Source organism: Diadema setosum, chromosome 22 (assembly GCF_964275005.1).
Source record: "Diadema setosum chromosome 22, eeDiaSeto1, whole genome shotgun sequence".
Lineage (NCBI taxonomy): Eukaryota > Metazoa > Echinodermata > Echinoidea > Diadematoida > Diadematidae > Diadema > Diadema setosum.
Window position 1 is genome coordinate 28,044,999 of NC_092706.1, and position 17,435 is coordinate 28,062,433.

At 39.0% G+C, this 17,435-nt stretch overlaps 1 protein-coding gene across 1 annotated transcript in view; it reads left to right on the plus strand.

The window, feature by feature from the left end:
• LOC140245020 (alpha-1,6-mannosylglycoprotein 6-beta-N-acetylglucosaminyltransferase A-like) overlaps positions 1–17,435 on the plus strand; it is a 106,018-nt gene that overhangs the window by 27,571 nt on the left and 61,012 nt on the right. The window contains exons 5-7 of the mRNA XM_072324610.1: positions 120–199; positions 5,146–5,235; positions 8,037–8,111. Of these exons, the coding sequence (XP_072180711.1) occupies positions 120–199; positions 5,146–5,235; positions 8,037–8,111 (245 nt within the window). The remainder of the gene's footprint in view (positions 1–119; positions 200–5,145; positions 5,236–8,036; positions 8,112–17,435) is intronic.

Genomic DNA, 17,435 nt, shown 5'->3' on the forward strand with positions numbered 1-17,435 from the left:
GAAGCTTTCTTCGAAATGCACATACAGCGTCTGTAGTGCATTATACTTTATCCACACATTCATTATACAATGGGGGATAATTCAGTGTGATTTTTGTCTCGTTATCTGCGGTACTCTAGAGCTGGTAGTGAATGGCATGGACTGTGCAGTTACCGATGCCGAGCTGGATGGGTTCTCAAGCTGCAAAGCTAAAATGAAGGTAAGTGTTTTTGTCCCCGCCGAACGAGTTCGAGCAGGGGACTATGAAACAGGCTCCGTACGTGTGTGTGTCCGTGCGTCCGTCCGTGCGTCCGTCCGTGCGTCCGTCCGTGCGTCCGTGTGTCCGTGTGTGCGTCCGTGTGTGATCAAAATCTTCAATTTGCTACTTCTCTGTCATTTATGAGCCAATTTTGATTCTGTTTGCTTTATATGATAGCACTACATGGGAGCTTTGAAACTTCTACACAGAATTTCAGTCGTGACCTTTGACCTTGACCTTTGACCTATATTGTACATTTTGCTACAAAATGCTACTCCTTCGCCATTTCTAACCCGATTTCGATTCCGTTTGCTTTATATGATGGCACTAGGTGAGGGCTTCAAAACTTCTACACAGAATTTTGACCTTTGACTTCTTTGACCTTTGACCTTGATTTTTGACCTATATTGTACATTTTGCTACAAAATGCTACTCCTTCGCCATTTCTAACCCGATTTCGATTCCGTTTGCTTTATGTGATGGCACTAGGTGAGGGCTTCAAAACTTCTACACAGAATTTTGACCTTTGCCTTCTTTGACCTTTGACCTTGATTTTTGACCTAAATTGTACATTTTGCTACAATATGCTACTCCTTTGCCATTTCTAACCCGATTTCGATTCCGTTTGCTTTATATGATGGCACTAGGTGAGGGCTTCAAAACTTCTACACAGAATTTTGACCTTTGACTTCTTTGACCTTTGACCTTGATTTTTGACCTATATTGTACATTTTGCTACAAAATGCTACTCCTTCGCCATTTCTAACCCGATTTCGATTCCGTTTGCTTTATGTGATGGCACTAGGTGAGGGCTTCAAAACTTCTACACAGAATTTTGACCTTTGCCTTCTTTGACCTTTGACCTTGATTTTTGACCTATATTGTACATTTTGCTACAATATGCTACTCCTTTGCCATTTCTAACCCGATTTCGATTCCGTTTGCTTTATGTGGTGGCACTAGGTGAGGGCTTCAAACCTTCTACATAGAATTTTGACCTTTGACTTCTTTGACCTTTGACCTTGATTTTTGACCTATATTGTACATTTTGCTGCAAAATGCTACTCCTTCGCCATTTCTAACCCGATTTCGATTCCGTTTGCTTTATGTGATGGCACTAGGTGAGGGCTTCAAAACGTTACACAGAATTTTGACCTTTGCCTTCTTTGACCTTTGACCTTGATTTTTGACCTACATTTTGCTACAAAATGCTACTCCTTCGCCATTTCTAACCCGATTTCGATTCCGTTTGCTTTATGTGATGGCACTAGGTGAGGGCTTCAAAACTTCTACACAGAATTTTGACCTTTGCCTTCTTTGACCTTTGACCTTGATTTTTGACCTGTATTGTACATTGGCTACAAAATGCTACTCCTTCGCCATTTCTAACCTGATTTCGATTCCGTTTGCTTTATGTGATGGCACTAGGTGAGGGCTTCAAAACGTTACACAGAATTTTGACCTTTGCCTTCTTTGACCTTTGACCTTGATTTTTGACCTGTATTGTACATTGGCTATAAAATGCTACTCCTTTGCCATTTCTAACCCGATTTCGATTCCGTTTACTTTATGTGATGGCACTAGGTGAGGGCTTCAAAACTTTTACACAGAATTTTGATCTTTGACTTCTTTGACCTTTGACCTTGATTTTTTACCTATATTGCACATTTTGCTACAAAATGCTACTTCCGGCGGGGACATATATTACGCACCGCGTAATTTCTACTTTTCCTTGTTTTTTTTTTTCTTTATTCAAAGAACAAAGAAGACGAATTATAAAAAAGAATACTAACCAGTGTAGGCCTGATAGTGCTCTGCGGATCTGTGTTTTAGCATCAGTAGACTTTAATATATATATGTGACCTGCTACAACGAAAGGATCCCAAAGTCAAGGGAGATCGATTTTCTGAAAACGACATGACATTGTGTCCTTACTCTTCCGCTTTAATTTAATGTATAAAACAATTCAGAAAAATATCTGGTTGCGGAGATATTGATGATTTTATGAGACCATGTCCAATATAATCACTTCCTCGTTGCTAGGGACAGAGTTTACAAGTGTATCTACGGCGCTAAATCCAAATCTTCGGACACGTTTCTGTTCTGTTGAAAGTTGGAAAATCATGGCCCAGAAAACCGTTAATTTCTTACCTTTCCTTTCATCATTGAGCTTCAAAATTTTGGCAGATGATAGAGGAGACACGAGACTACAATATTATGCCAAAAACAGATATTTGATGGTTTTGACCGATTTTGATGATCTGACTTCAAACTTGATTTTCTCGGCTCAGACGTCAGCGACTTTCGGATCCTTTTGTTGTAGTGGGTCACATATGTTTAAATATGCAACAAGAAACTAGACTGTGAATGCCATCACATACATTGTATATTAGGTACCTGCTGAATTCTCTCAGGTAAAAATACAGTGCGTAAGTTGATTAAGAGCAAGGCTCATAAAGGAACACTGATATCAGTTAATTAATCTATCTGGCCTCATTCGTATTAAATTTGCATAACTGTACCTTATAGAAAATGAAACTGAATGATACAGACAGAGTGTTGTAACCCATATACCATTTCAGCTACACCTGTACATTGGACATTGTATGTTCACACAGAACATAAATCTTTGTGGGATCAGTGCCGGGTGAGGTGGATTGACACTGTACAGTTGTAGGTGGTATCCAAGACACTTTATTTAAGAGGCCCATTTATACAACACTTGCTTGGAAAAAAATCATGATTTTTCTAAAATGGCAACATTTGGGTGCAAGTTGCTAAGCAAGTGTAAACCCAAGCTGTAGAAATATCGCAATTTTTCATCACGTGACTTTCGGTATCGGCTTGCACTGGGATTTTACGCGCGCTCCCAATCCCTCTTTGGAACGTGTAGAGAGTACAACGTCTGCCGCTGCCCAGAGTACAGGGTACATGCTGTACAGGTAAACGGCCGATCCTCGGCTCGTGGTCTCTCACCACCCTGATGAAACTATATTGTAGGCTACTGTATATGAAAACTAGTAACAAACCTGAAGTTCTCCAACCACGTATCATCACCCCATAACAACTTAACAAAATAATGTTCTCCCAGAAATATGTTGATTTTGGGAGTACCCATACTGCTCTCGGTATACATTGATTTCGTAGAATACAGGAGTACGTAACAATTGTCGGTAAAACAATGGTGAGTTCTTGCTGTCGCCTGATGAAATACCAGTCCTAAAAAACGAACCTTTTACTTCTCACTTTCGACATATGGGCAAAATTTCATGATCCTCCTGAATGCTACTTTCATCAACTTTCCCATACTAAGCTGAAGTTTTACACACCTGCTACGTATGTGATCTGATATAGCAAGCTATATAGTTTTACCGTAAGTTTACACTCGAGAGAAACACAAATTTATGTATGCATTGGACTGATAAAAAGCCATAATGGCTCAACGTTCCAACCAGCTAGCTGGCTGTGAGCAAAATACAGTGTAGACTGCACTGCAGTGAATATGAATAGCCCGCGCTTCCACTTGTCTACCGACCAAAAAATTGCGATGTTTCGTGAAGCTCAAACTTAGCAATCCATGCTTTTGCTCAGGTGTAAACAGTGGAACCAAAATATCGCGATTTTAAAAATCGCGCTGTTAAGTAGGTGTAAATGTGGCTAAGGTGATCTGTGAAAGCTCATGGATTACCTTCTGTTTCTGTACAAAGTCTTTCTTTGTTTATTTGTAGTTATTTCTTTCTTTCCGCACAAATCTTGTGTGTTTCTGATCTACACAATGTACAATGTATAATACCTTCTTGAGCTCAATGTCATGTATTCATGCTATGTGAAACATTCAACACTGCTACTGTCATTTCCTTCTTGTGTCTAGTTCGCATTCATTACACTTCCTTAATTGTAAAAGGAGAAAGCTGCAATGAAAATGAGCCGTCCAAAGGCGATGAATACAATGTCATAATACTGTGTCAGATTCCCATGTATCAGTAGTTTCCTTCACACAATGCTCCTCAAGTTTTGGTTTACATGTAGCTAGCTACTTTTCGATCTTTGATGAGTAGCTTGTGGTTTATCCCTGTGTACAGTGTAGATGCACTCAAAAGTTTTAAAGCAGTCTTAAAGATGTAATTGTCAATGATTTCACAAGGCAAACAAAAGGTAATCTCTATCCACAATCTGCGGGGGGGGGGGGGGGGGGGGGAGGGAGGGAGGGGAGGGGAGGGGAGGGGGAGGTCCAACTCGTACTGTAGTTTAGTGTCTTATGGACATGTAATCAACAAACTCAAAAGTGAGCGTGACCTCTCTGGGAATCCTATTCCGGACAGCTTCCAGATCGACCTTCGTCCAGTTTTGTGATTTAGTCACAAAGTGGAACTCAAAAATACAGTCTTGAAAATTAGATGTCTTGTGAACATGCATCAGTTGTTTAAAACTGTGAGCTAATCATCAAAGTTTAAAACTTTGAAGATTACATATTGTATGTTGTGTGAATGCTACTATTCTTTGTAAATTCATTAAAATCCATATTTAATACTGTAAGATTCACTCTCTGTACATGTGAAATCTGGTAGGAATTTGAGCACAATACACTTTGAACTGAACTAGAATCACATGTTCATGCTGCGTATCCAAATCAAAACGGCTTTTACTGTCCTCGTGTACAAATATTCCCTGCAGGGGTCATAAACAGTATCACAAACACACACTCACACACAACATGTAATAAAAGCACAGCAATATTGACATACATGTACACTTTCTACTTTGCACTGTTTTAAAAGGAAAGAATGTAGAATTGCTTTAATTTATTAATCACTGTCATCTTTGCAGTTTCCGTTGAAACGTCATGAAGCCATCACATATTTGAGTCGTAATTGCCATTTCTCTTAAACATCTCATTTGCCCGACAGTGGATGCGTGACATGTGGAAATCGGACCCGTGCTACGCTCACTACGGAGTGGATGGCTCGGAGTGTTCCTTCCGTGTGTACCTGAGCGAGGTGAGTAGTGCATTGATATCACTGTTGAAAAAGGCACGGCATTGTGGGATACCCATGTTGCCATACTACCAGACATTGATGCCTGCCGGACAGGCTGCATAGGAAATTGTGTGTTTTTGATATAATTTGTACAATGTATACAGCCTGTTCAATGTTCTAGTGTATGGTTATATTACATGTATTCTGTACAATACAGCTCCCAGTACTAAGCTTGCACTGCATCAAGTTTGTATAAAGTGTGTTGAGATTAGTATTAGTCATTGCACTCTCTGTATTGCAACCCAGTGTGGTGCATTTTAGCATCAGCCATTCTTTTACCCGCATTCAAAGAAACCAATTCTGCCAACAAAAGAAAGAAAAAAAAAATTATGGAATTTGTATTTATCCCGTTCCTCCCGCAATTCTCTGAGCGCCTTCAATGCTCCGAAACGAGATTCTTTTTGCAGGTCGACAGAGAGTAATCCACCTTCGCAAAAGTAGTCAAGCGTTACATTTACCCCCACCCCCCCCCCTTTCTGCGGTCAACTACGTCATACGTGCTGTTGAACAATGGAAATATTGATGGGGCAGAAGCTAGCCCCTTATGTATGAATAGAGCGTGCGCTGATGGGCTCAGAAACTTGTTTGTCGTACACAAAAGACGCACATGAATGAGTTCAGCGAAATCAAATACACGTATGCTCAATCTACTGGGTTGACCCGTGATTGCTGTGTACATCCTTATACGAGTTTTACAGCAAAACAAGCGCACACTGTACTGTATTTGAAAAAAGGCAAATAGTACTGCGATACATGCAGTTTTCATACAGAAAGAAAACATAATAATAGAAGGAACTCTAATCTTTCTATCAAAGCTATTTTGATATGATGTTAATTTGTGTTTTGCTGCCCAGCAAAATAGTTTGGGCAGCAAAACACAAATTAAAATGAACATAGGCCACAAATGCAGGTAATCCTGTCTAGATTTTGGGAACCTGATATACCAGGTTCCTGTGTATCAGTTGACGCCACAGGAACTTGGTATACCAGGTCCCTGTAAGGAACGGGTTAACATCATATCTGAATTCAGTGTACCCTATGATTGATTACTGGTTTGGACCTTCAAACACTATGTGTTGAGGAAGCTGTATCCTGTTGGGTCAGAGTACGTGAAATGTAAACAAGAAATTGTGTCAGATTCTATTAACCCGTTGAGGACGAGTCCCGAGTATACTCGGGCAGGTATCTATGGGAAATGCGTGTTGTAGCAAAATCAAACCGTCCTAAACGGGTTAAAAAAAAGTGTCAGAACTGAAAGGTATTACTTGTTTTGTAAAAGTGTAGTCATTAACCCGTTGAGGACGAGTCCCAAGTATACTCGGGCAGGTGTCTATGGGAAATGCGTGTTGTAGCAAAATCAGTCCGTCTTCAACGGGTTAAAGGGACATTCCAGACGATTTTCATAGTTTCACATTATGTAGTACATAAATCGAAAACTCCATGTATAGATTTGTGGAATTTATTGTGGTTCTTGAGCAGAGAAACAATACTTTGAAAAACCTTAAACAAATTACACTGAAGAGGATGATGACATAGAAGGTTCACATATTTCGGAAAAGTAGCAGTGTAATTCCATTACAATACCGCTTGCTTGCGAGTTCACCTGTGTATAATCTATGCATGCCTTCTTCTTTTGTTCTGCTTCCTCGAGCCCCAACTCATGCATTCTTATGGTGACTCTGCCATGTCATCATCCTTGTTCATTGCAATTTGTTCTAAATTTTGAAAATATTCTTACTCTTCATCCCAATTATCACAAATTCTGAAACTCTGTCCTCAGTATAACTAATTTATAGTTGTTCAAATGTAAAAATCTGAAAATCATCCGGAGGTCTCCTTTAATCATGGTCTCATGACTGAAATGACTTTGCTTCAGCGTCATTACTAAATCAGCTTTGCATTGTTTATTCCTTCAAGACTGAATCATAAAATAAGTTGTACCGGTACTTCAAAAGTGACAATGAATACCATTGTAGGTACAATGTACATACTGAGGCAACCATAAATGATAGCATTTTGAAATTTAAACTGTTTCTGTGCAATGTGAAATCAATGAAGACGCTTTGAAAGAATGGTCATGTTTAAGAAATGAGGATAATAGAGACCTGATTGAGAAATGTTCCAACCCAGCCATAGACTAAAAGAGCTGAGAAGAAAATGTTGCCATGAAAAGTCAGACCAGTGTTGTATTAGCCATGACAGAGAAGAGAAGTGAAAATAAAAAGAATTAAAAATGGAACTTTAATGGATGGAAAGAAGAAAAGTTTCCATCAGCCATATCTGGAGATACAGATGTATGCTCAAACACAACATTTTCAAACAGGTTGTATTGAAGGTCTGCTCTTAAAAGCATTGTTGATTTACTATTCACCTATGATTTACATAATATTTTGCATGTCTTATAATTCAAATGATATGGAAATGAAATGAAACGTCAGTGGAAATGCACCTTCCTGTAAATCTATGCTCCTTCCAGCAACAATAGTTTGGTTGATGTAAAATATGCAGTGTGTATATCATACCATTGTGATGGCCATTTTAATCCTGACTTCTTCATTTCCTTCTGATATTCAAGAAGATTCAGTTGTTTAGCACTTTCAGTAAAGTTCCACATTTAAAATGCAAATTAATAGACAATTGTATACCAGTCCATGTCTGGATTGATGATAGCAAGATTTGGAGAAGGGATTACTGGGGTTGGACTCTATTGGGAATCAGGGTTTTCTTTTGATATTTCTTCTTCTTTCTTTGATATCCTACAGGTTGAGAATTGGTGTCCGAGAGTGAGAGGCAGAGATTCGCCCCCTCCTTCGCTCATTCTACAGGAGTCAGAGAAGGTAAGACGAGGTCAGGTTACACAGGTCAAAGGTCACGTTTGTATGTCAGAGGGAGTGAGTGTGTGCTGTGGCGGATCCAGGGGGGGTGCGGACCGGACATGCACCCACCCCCTTGTATGTTTTGTTAAAAACAAACAAAATAAAAGAAAATGGGGGAAGGGTGTGTGTGCCCCCCTTCCCTTTAATTTTGTTAAGGCGCCCCTTCTTTACAGAATTCCTGGATCCACCCCTGGTGTGTACCTGGTGTGTGTGTGTGTGTGTGTGTGTGTGTGTGTGTGTGTGTATGTGAATGTATGTGTGTATATATACATGATGTGATTGATAAAGACGGACATTCATGGAATGAATTCTAAATTGATAGAACCCACACTCAATCTACAATGTATACTAACGCCAGACAAAATAGTCATCACTCACTCAGTTCAAACATTGCATTATTTCTAAATTGCAGCTGATTGACAAATTACCCTTCATTGACGTAAATGAAGTACATTCGTAGAAGTAGTCATGTCCAAAAAATAAAGGAAAAAAAAATCACACACACACGGTACTCTGGTTGGAGTCAACAGTGTATAATCGAGGCTTATTTGCATCGATGAAGGGCTATTTGCATCGATGAAGGGCAATTTGTCAATCAGTTTTAATAAAAACATCTCAATGCAAGAATTCATTAATTTGCTTTCCAAATGTCAGGTATCCTATTAAAAGGGAAGTGGATACATTATGACCTTCGACCCCGAGCTGTGCAGACAATTAGAGACTTCCAAAGGTATTGACCCATTCCGTATGGGAGACTGGTAGCCTGTTTACCAAGTCTATAGGGGTTTCAGAATTCAGTATGGAATAGGTTAAGAAGGAGAGGAAGCCAGTGCTGTGAACAGAGAGAAGTCGAAGAATACATTGTATATTACACTGACTTCATTTGAGGGATAATCAATTGACCAACATAATAAAACTAGTTTGCATATTTTTCGAAGGGCTGTAATATAATGAGTAGAGTGTAGGTACTAGATTGTTTTGAATACTCGCTATACTCCCAATGTAATTGTGTGGAGAGATGCAAGGCACTGGGCTACCCCTCATGGCTAGCAAATTTCCCCCGTGTACAGTTCCCAAATCTGCAAAAATTTAGACTCGCGAATTCGTATGGCGTATACAGTAAGTTAGGATGTTACATTAGTGTGTAGAGCACACACACGGAGTGAAGTCTGCCATTACTAAGTGAGTAAACCAGTGTGGCTCCTCGTGATCACAGATGCTTGATAAAAATGATTGTATAGGTAGTGAGAAAAACTCTTCAATATATATTTCAGTGCAGAGCAGTGGTCTGATACAATACCCCTATTTTGATATACAATTACAAATATGTCTACACACGTAGTGCCATTGCAGGGAATTGTTCATATGGGTAGCATAAATTAAAATATATTTTTAATACACAAATTAAAGCAAGATGCAATTTGTATTTGTGGCATGAAATTTTTGCAAATTGGAGCTGATGGCCTTTTTTCGGCATGAAATTTCTGTGAATTGCCACCGGCATTCAATGCATATAGTGCATTGTCATGCAACACACAGCATTGTATTAAAATGCCCTCAACTGTACTGCAAGCTCTTTCACAGTGCATTATCTGTCTTATAGAAATAAGGTCCATTCAAATGTGTGAGCAAAGTTCCACAGAACACAGTCAAAGTGCTTTGAACCAATGCCACATTATTTTATTTTTTTTTTGTGCACATCTTGAAAGCCTTTTGTAAACTAGGTTTTATTTCAGGCTGCCTGTTGTGTGATTTATTCAAGACTAAAAAACTTAAATAAATAACTAAAAAAATAGTAATGATACTTGTCTTTGAGAGCTGTAGGAGATTACACATTGACAATTCAAAAGTTTGGATGAAGTGTTTTGCGCTGTGATGCCATCAAACCAATCAAAGAAACAGCTGTTTCACAAAGTTTCCCCAGAATGTGAACTCTGTGCAACCTTCTTATTTTCCCTGAATAGTGGTGTTGTTGAATCCAGCTGGAAGATAATCCATAAATCCTTTTGGATGTGAGGAAAATGCCCAAACTCTTCCTGAGGTGGCCGTAATCACAGGTTGACGGTGTTGTTGCCAGTATCAGTTTCTGCTGGGAGCAAGCGCCTATAATTCATGAGCCATGCCGCAAATTGCTCTCGTGCGATGCGTGAGCAGCAAGCTGAATGGAAAGAGGCCCGGGTGTAGTAAAGAAAAGGGCGAAGCCGATCGTTTGCTTCCTCCCCCCCCCCCCTTTCGTCTTGAGAGCTACTCCTCTCCGATCAAGCTCCCGACATCTGAATACTTGATGGATCATTTCCAGCACCAAGGTTTCCCTTGTTGTTTGTGCTCATGAAATTTCCATAGGGATCACTCATCTTTCCTTCGTGAAGGCCATCAACTTTCTGGATACATGTAGAAATGGACCCATGTGATCATTTTGCATCTGTCAGCTAAAAAAAAAAAAAAAAAAGGAAAAAAAGAAAGAAAGTAATGGTGCAGAGAATTCATACAACGAACATTTTTCTTTGTATATTTCCGAACTTTCAGGTTTGAAAAAGGCTCTCCATAAAGAGTGGACAGTGTTCCATTGTATACCTCTCCTCTTTCTATTCTATAAGATTGTACTGTCTTGAGAATAACATTGCATGGTATTATTGTGCTGCAGTGACAATTATATTAAAAATCTCTGCCAAAAATGATAACATATCATTTTTCCTCTCATTTTTGTCTTTGCCATCATCATTGATGAGAAATTGTAATCCTTATTTTTGGCTTCATTCAAAAGTACAAAAATGTATGCAAATTATTTTCACTCTCAACATTGCCAACATCGGTATGTCACAGATGCTGTTTGAAGATTCACGGCACAGTTTGTTTTCGCTCGGCATCTCTCTCCAGGACTGCTAGATCCTCACTCTTTTTTGTCCCCCCTTGGAACAATCGACAGGAATGTTGTGAACATTGAGGCATGCTTTGCGGCGACAAAATGCTCCCATCTTGGGTTGGAAAGCCGCTGCCTCGGACCTCCTAATCACTTCTCCTGTGAGCACAGGGGACGCCTGGGATTCTGCGCAGGAATTTCAATTGAATTCTTCCCTGAATGATTTATATTGTGGCTAGAAAATACATGTACAGTGCGAACACGGCTCCAGACAGGTCCGAATAACCCCATAAAGTGCACCACGACGGGAATATATGTATGATATTCCTGCAATCTCATCAAATATGTAGCTTCACGACAAGCATATGACACGCGCCCGATATGCATACTGTGGTGAATATCATAACTCTTTTTTTTTTTTTAAAGAGAGGACCAAGGTACATGTATGCGTTCTTAAAGTCCCTTGAAAAGGTTTTTCATCTTTGATAAACTGTTCAGTTGCATTTGTTTAGCTGGTTTTCACAACAGATTGTAGTAACAGTGAATTGTTCTATGTTAGAGGTATCTAATACCTGCTTTGAATGTTGCAGGTCTTGCAGACATGAATGCACAGTTTTCCTGATGTTGAGCAACAAAACAAGCAGGAGTAACAAGAGATATGATATGGTATTGATACTGGTATTATAAAGACGTCACATAAAAATGTTGAGATGAAAAATACCATGTAAAGAAATTGATTGATGAGTAACAGATGGCATGGCTTTAGAAAGATTGATAAATGAAATATTTTGGCAAGATGTAGAAGCGGAGTACTGAGAAAAAGAAGATTAACTGAAGGTATGTAAACAGCGAAGGAAGGGAAAGGAGAAAGGGGTAGATATATTAAAGACTCTGAATAGAATTTATGACTGAAGGCAGAACTGCCAAGTCTCCCTGACTTGGCAGGAGTCTCCCTGAAGATGTCAAAATCTGTTTCTAAATTTCTGAATGAGAGAGTATTAAAATCTCCAGCTGATATGGGAATTATTTTTGCCCATGGAAATGCATGTAAAACACAGATATCTCCCTGATTGCTGTGTGGAATCTCCCTGATTTGGTTGTGGGAATGTTGGCAGACCTGCTGATTGGCAGTGCCATCCCCGCAGTTAATGTGGTACAAATGTATGTGCCATATTTTTATGAGGTTTTTATTTTTGTGGATTTTGCGAGGCAGGTTCTGTTTCTTGATCTATCAATTACACAAAATCATTAACTCTAATCCTGACATGAATGAGCATGTGAACGTTTGTACATTTCTCCATCCATTACTGTACTCTACAATAGCGCAGTGCGGCTCGTGAAATTGCAGGGAAGTTCTGAAACTTACTGCAATCACCCCTTCAAACTTAATGCTTTGATTATGAAAGCATGCTAAATCATATCTCAATTAAAATCTAAGGAAATGCTTCGAAAGAACATGACAAATTCAATCTTTTTACATTTCAGTCTAATCATTCTTGCAAAGGGGGAGTTTTGAAGTGCTATTCAAACAGTATTCCCTCATCCCATTGGCAATTGTGGTTGCCATTAAACACCACCTTTTTTTGAAAACATGGAAAACATTAACTGTCGTTACCCTTTTTTTTTCAATCTAATGTTCCCTTTTTTAGTATTTCTACCATTCTTAACTATGTGTTTACTCTATCCTATATTTCGTTCTTTGAAATTCAGTGTTAGACATAGAGTGGCTGCTTTCTCTAAAACACTTTGGAGGATGTCAGTGAGTCATACAACCTTTATATACTTTAGCATCAGGGTATTATCAAAATCAAAATTCGGACAGGGATTTGTATGAATTCATGACTTTGTATTAATTCCACACAACACATTGTCTGTCTATCTTTCTGTCTGCCTCTTTAAAAAAAAAAAGAAAGAAAAGGAAAACAGGTTGAGGAATAGAGAGAAAATGATGGGTGTTCCTGGAAGTTGTCTTTGTATTCCATTCCGCACATGCTCATGGAATCTGCTTATCTCTGTTGAGAAAAGAATGTTTTGATTATTATGCTGTAATGGCTTTAAAATCGGTAATGCACCTCTAAGCGAAGAGTTTGGGATTTTTTTTTTTTTTTTTAGCGAGAAAGCCAATGCAGTAAAATGACTCATCCTAGCCGTATCAGTGTGAATGCATTTACTATGGCAAAAGGGAGCAATTCAGCATCAAAAGCCGCCTCAAGTGGACCTTATTAAAACTAAAGGAGAGTTTACTATTGTGAAAGAGGAAAAGCGTGAGCGTGAGTTGGGTAATTAAAGCATCCTTTGCCGAAGCTCATTCCTGAAGAAAAGGCCATAAATTGAGGAAGCATGCGCATTGCAGGACAGCATTAGAGTGGAAGAGACAAATAATTACCCGACCTGACCTACAAACCTGTAATTTGTCAGACACTGTTGTTTGTTGGTTCGCCGTCGGTAATACTGTATGTAATATGAGATTTTAAACCAGGCAGTTGATACATGTTTATTATACGTAGTTTACTCCCTAATGGAATGTCTGCAGGAATGGTCTAAATTCTATTAAGTCTATGGGAATTCAGCATCACATAATAGTTGTTTTCTGAAGTAAACTGAGTTTAAATGTTAGTTTTCTAGGTACATGTAAATGTTAGTTTTCTAGGTACATGTAAATGTTAGTTTTCTAGGTACATGTAAATGTTAGTTTTCTAGGTACATGTGGTAGGTAGGAAAGATACATCTTTCAAAAATATGTTATTCTCCTCTCTTTGGGAGCCCAACAATTTCCCAGTGTTATTTTGTTTTTCTTTTGTCTGGCAGGAAGTTTGTATTGCATCAAATTTCCACCCAAAGTACAATTGTACCCACATTTGCATGTGGCAGTAATAACTAGAAATGATTTTGAAGCATTTGCTTTAACTCTACCTAGAGTTGTAATTTATTTCACAGGGCAATCACCTGTGGCCATTTTACTAAAAAAAAAAAAGAAAAAAAGAAAAAGGATTGGAAAAAAAAAAATGATATTGTACACTCATAATGGGGGAACTGCAGTGTTGATGGTGTGAATTACAAAGTGAACATGATGCCAATGAAACAATGCCACATGTTCATCAAATGATGATGGATGCAGTTGAAGGTTTATTTACAATTTGTAATATCATAAGTACATTGTTACATTGTAGCCTTTGTGCCAGCCTGTGTTGCCATCATGAAATGTGTCACGTTGCAATAAGCTGAACACAAATTGAAAAAAAAAAAACAAAGACCAAAGGAACGCCAAGCTGTTCACTTCGGAACTTTTTGAAAGGATTGGGTCAGGAAAAGCTTTTTTTTTTTCTTACAAAAGGTGTACCTAATTAGAAATATAGCATCTGATTGATTGGATGTTAAATCATATATCTAACTAGAGCTTTGTGCAGAGTCACACCTCCATACTCAAAAAAAAAAAAAAAAAAAAAGAAAAGAAAAGAAAAGAAATACTGCAGGGAGAAAAAACACAGGTAAAATTAAATGACAATCCAACAGGAATAGTCATGATTTGTGACCCGCTACAACAAAAGGATCCTGAAGTCGCTGACGGCCAAGCCGAGAAAATTGAGTTTGAAGCCACATCATCAAAATTGGTCAAAACAATCGGATTTTAGTTTGTGGCATAATTTTGTAGTCTAATGTTTTGTCCATCATCTGCCGAAATTTCAAAGCTTAATGATCAAAGGAAAGGCAAGAAATCGGTACTTTTCTGGGCCATGATTTTCCGACTTTCAATGTAAGAGAAACGTGTCTGAAGATTTGGATTTAGCGCCGCAGCTAGACTCCGCCCCTAGCAACGAGGGAGTGATCTTATTGGTCAGTGCGTGGCATCCTGATTACCGATTGGTCGTGCGTAGACCACTGGCGCTAAGCTTGACTGAACATGGTGGAGGTCGCTAGGAGCGTGCCTTGTATTGTCAAGCAGTGAAAATTGTCTCGCCTCCCCTTGACCATGATAGCGTCGGAAGGACAACTTTGAAGGCATTTTTCTGGAAACTCTGATTTCTTCAAACACTTGACATGCGCCAATATAATCATCGATATCTCCGCAACCGAGTACTTTTATGAGTTGTGCTATATATGAAATTAAAGTAGAAGAGTAAGGGAATAATGTCATGCCATTTTCAGAAAATTATCCTCCCCCGACTTTCGGATCCTTTTGTTGTAGCGGGTCACATATAGCATCTGATTGGTTGGATGTTAAATCATATCTAACTAGAACTTTGTGCAGAGTCACACCCTCTCCATACTCAAAAAAAAGAAAAGAAAAGAAAAGAAAATAGATACTGCAGAGGGAGAAAACACAGGTGAAATTAAATGACAATCCAACAGGAATAGTCATGTTTTATGCCCTCAGTGTCTAGCATGAATAATACTGGCAAAATGATGTGTGTTTATAAAATCTTTTTCTTTTATCATCTTATAAAACAAATAATGACCACTGCATTATTCAGATGAGAATAGTGGCAAAATTGCCATGCTGTGATATTTGTATTATGATACACTTACATGATATACTTCCATTTGTGGACATGTTGCAAGGTTTTCTCTCCCTTTGTTCTAGTCTTCTACTTTTTTTTTTTCATTCATTTCCTGACTCAATGAGGGTTAAGGTGTATCTGGACTTTTTCAAAATGCTTTTATACCAGAGAGCGGAATTTGGACTGGCTTTACATTTAGGTCTGTAAAGCAAGGCTTTTCTGCAGAGCCCTGGGCCATAGTGTAGAAGTCAAGAGTACATCTGACTGCGTACAACTCTATCAGAGATGCTAGCAGCAGGAGTGAGGAACCTTGCAGTAGGTGACATGTCTTATGGACTCCCATAGGGGGCATGAGATATTCATCAGTTTTGGTCCGTCACCCCAGTCAAGTGCCGAGGTTGCCTCCTGAATATTGAAGAAACCCCCGCTGCGCTTCCTAATCAATTACCCCTACCGACCGCTTCCACACCAATTCGTTAGTGGGGAATATAAACAGGTTAAAGGAGGGAAGAGGGGTGATGGTTAGAGGGAGAAGGGCTGAGACAGTGGATAGGGCGAAAGGCCAGTGACAACTAACATTGCACCTGGTGTAAGCCCTTTTGTACATACCTGAGGAGCTCCAAAGGAATATAGGTGGTAGATTGGCGTGAATCCTTTCTAAAGCCTTTTGCACACACAAAAAAAAGTTGTATTTGTTTACTTGGACAAATGATCTTCTTCCTCAGCAGCTGCAAGCAGGGGAAGACCAGTGCATCAGTATTTGCCTTTTAGGCTCAAACTTTATACAAAAATATATTTCAGCCTTTACAGACTTTGACACTTTGGCCCGAATTCACGAAGGTGGTACAAATGAAACCATGGTTTAAACCATGGACAAAATCTATGGAGCGCCAAGTGTCGCATGGAATATTTCGTTACGAAATCTGCCATTTCGTCAATGAAATGATTATTTTGTAACGAAATGACGTTTGGTAACTAAATGAACACTTCGTCCACGAAATGATAATTTCGTTAACGAAACGGTCATTTTGTCGACGAAATGACCAATTTCGTAACGTAATATTCCGTGCGACACTTGGCACTCCACAGTTTTTGTCCATGGTTTAAACCATGGTTTCATTTGTACCACCTTCGTGAATTCGGGCCTTTAGGGTTTATCTCATTTTGCATCGCAATGCAAATATCGATTTCACTTGCCACTGTTCATATGCTGAAAAAGAAAAAGACAAAAAAGAATCACTGGGCAGCCAAGTGAAGTGCCTTGACTCTCCAGACTGCACCTGTATGTATGAAGAAGAGCCAGAGCTTTTGAGTTTGTGGACCTGGCAAGTTGCATTTTGGGATTAAGAAATGAGCTGAGTGAGAGCTGAGTGTTTGGGTGTGAGAATATGGAGTTTGCAATTCACATTTATTGAACAAAAAACCATTTGCAGAACTATTTATTTTTGTGTTTGGGTAGTCTGTATTAAAGTCTAAACACAATAACAAACCTTTTGCAGGAAACGTGAATACCAACAAAAATTCTCAGAGGCTCAGGGTGCGTTTATCTAAAAAAAATTTCTGGGCAGAATCACAATCCAAATGCGTTTGAGGCAATTCCAAGCAATAGATAAACGCAACTGTGTTTTCAAACGCGTTTAGAAATGCCAATTTGAAACATCATTCAAAGGGCAATTTGAAATGCATTTATACTAGACCATGATCACTTTCTGCGGAGTACAGATAAATGCAATGCCATTTTGAAACACATTTCTCCGAGCTGCCAAGGTCAACTTCCAGTATACGGTACAATACATGCTGTTGGTCACAAAAAAGCCTGTCGTCAGTTGACCTCTACTTCTCGGGTTAAATGGCGCAAAGCAGCACCGCAGTGACAACACTTGAATCGCCGTTATATGATTTTAGATAAACGCAACACCCCAAGAA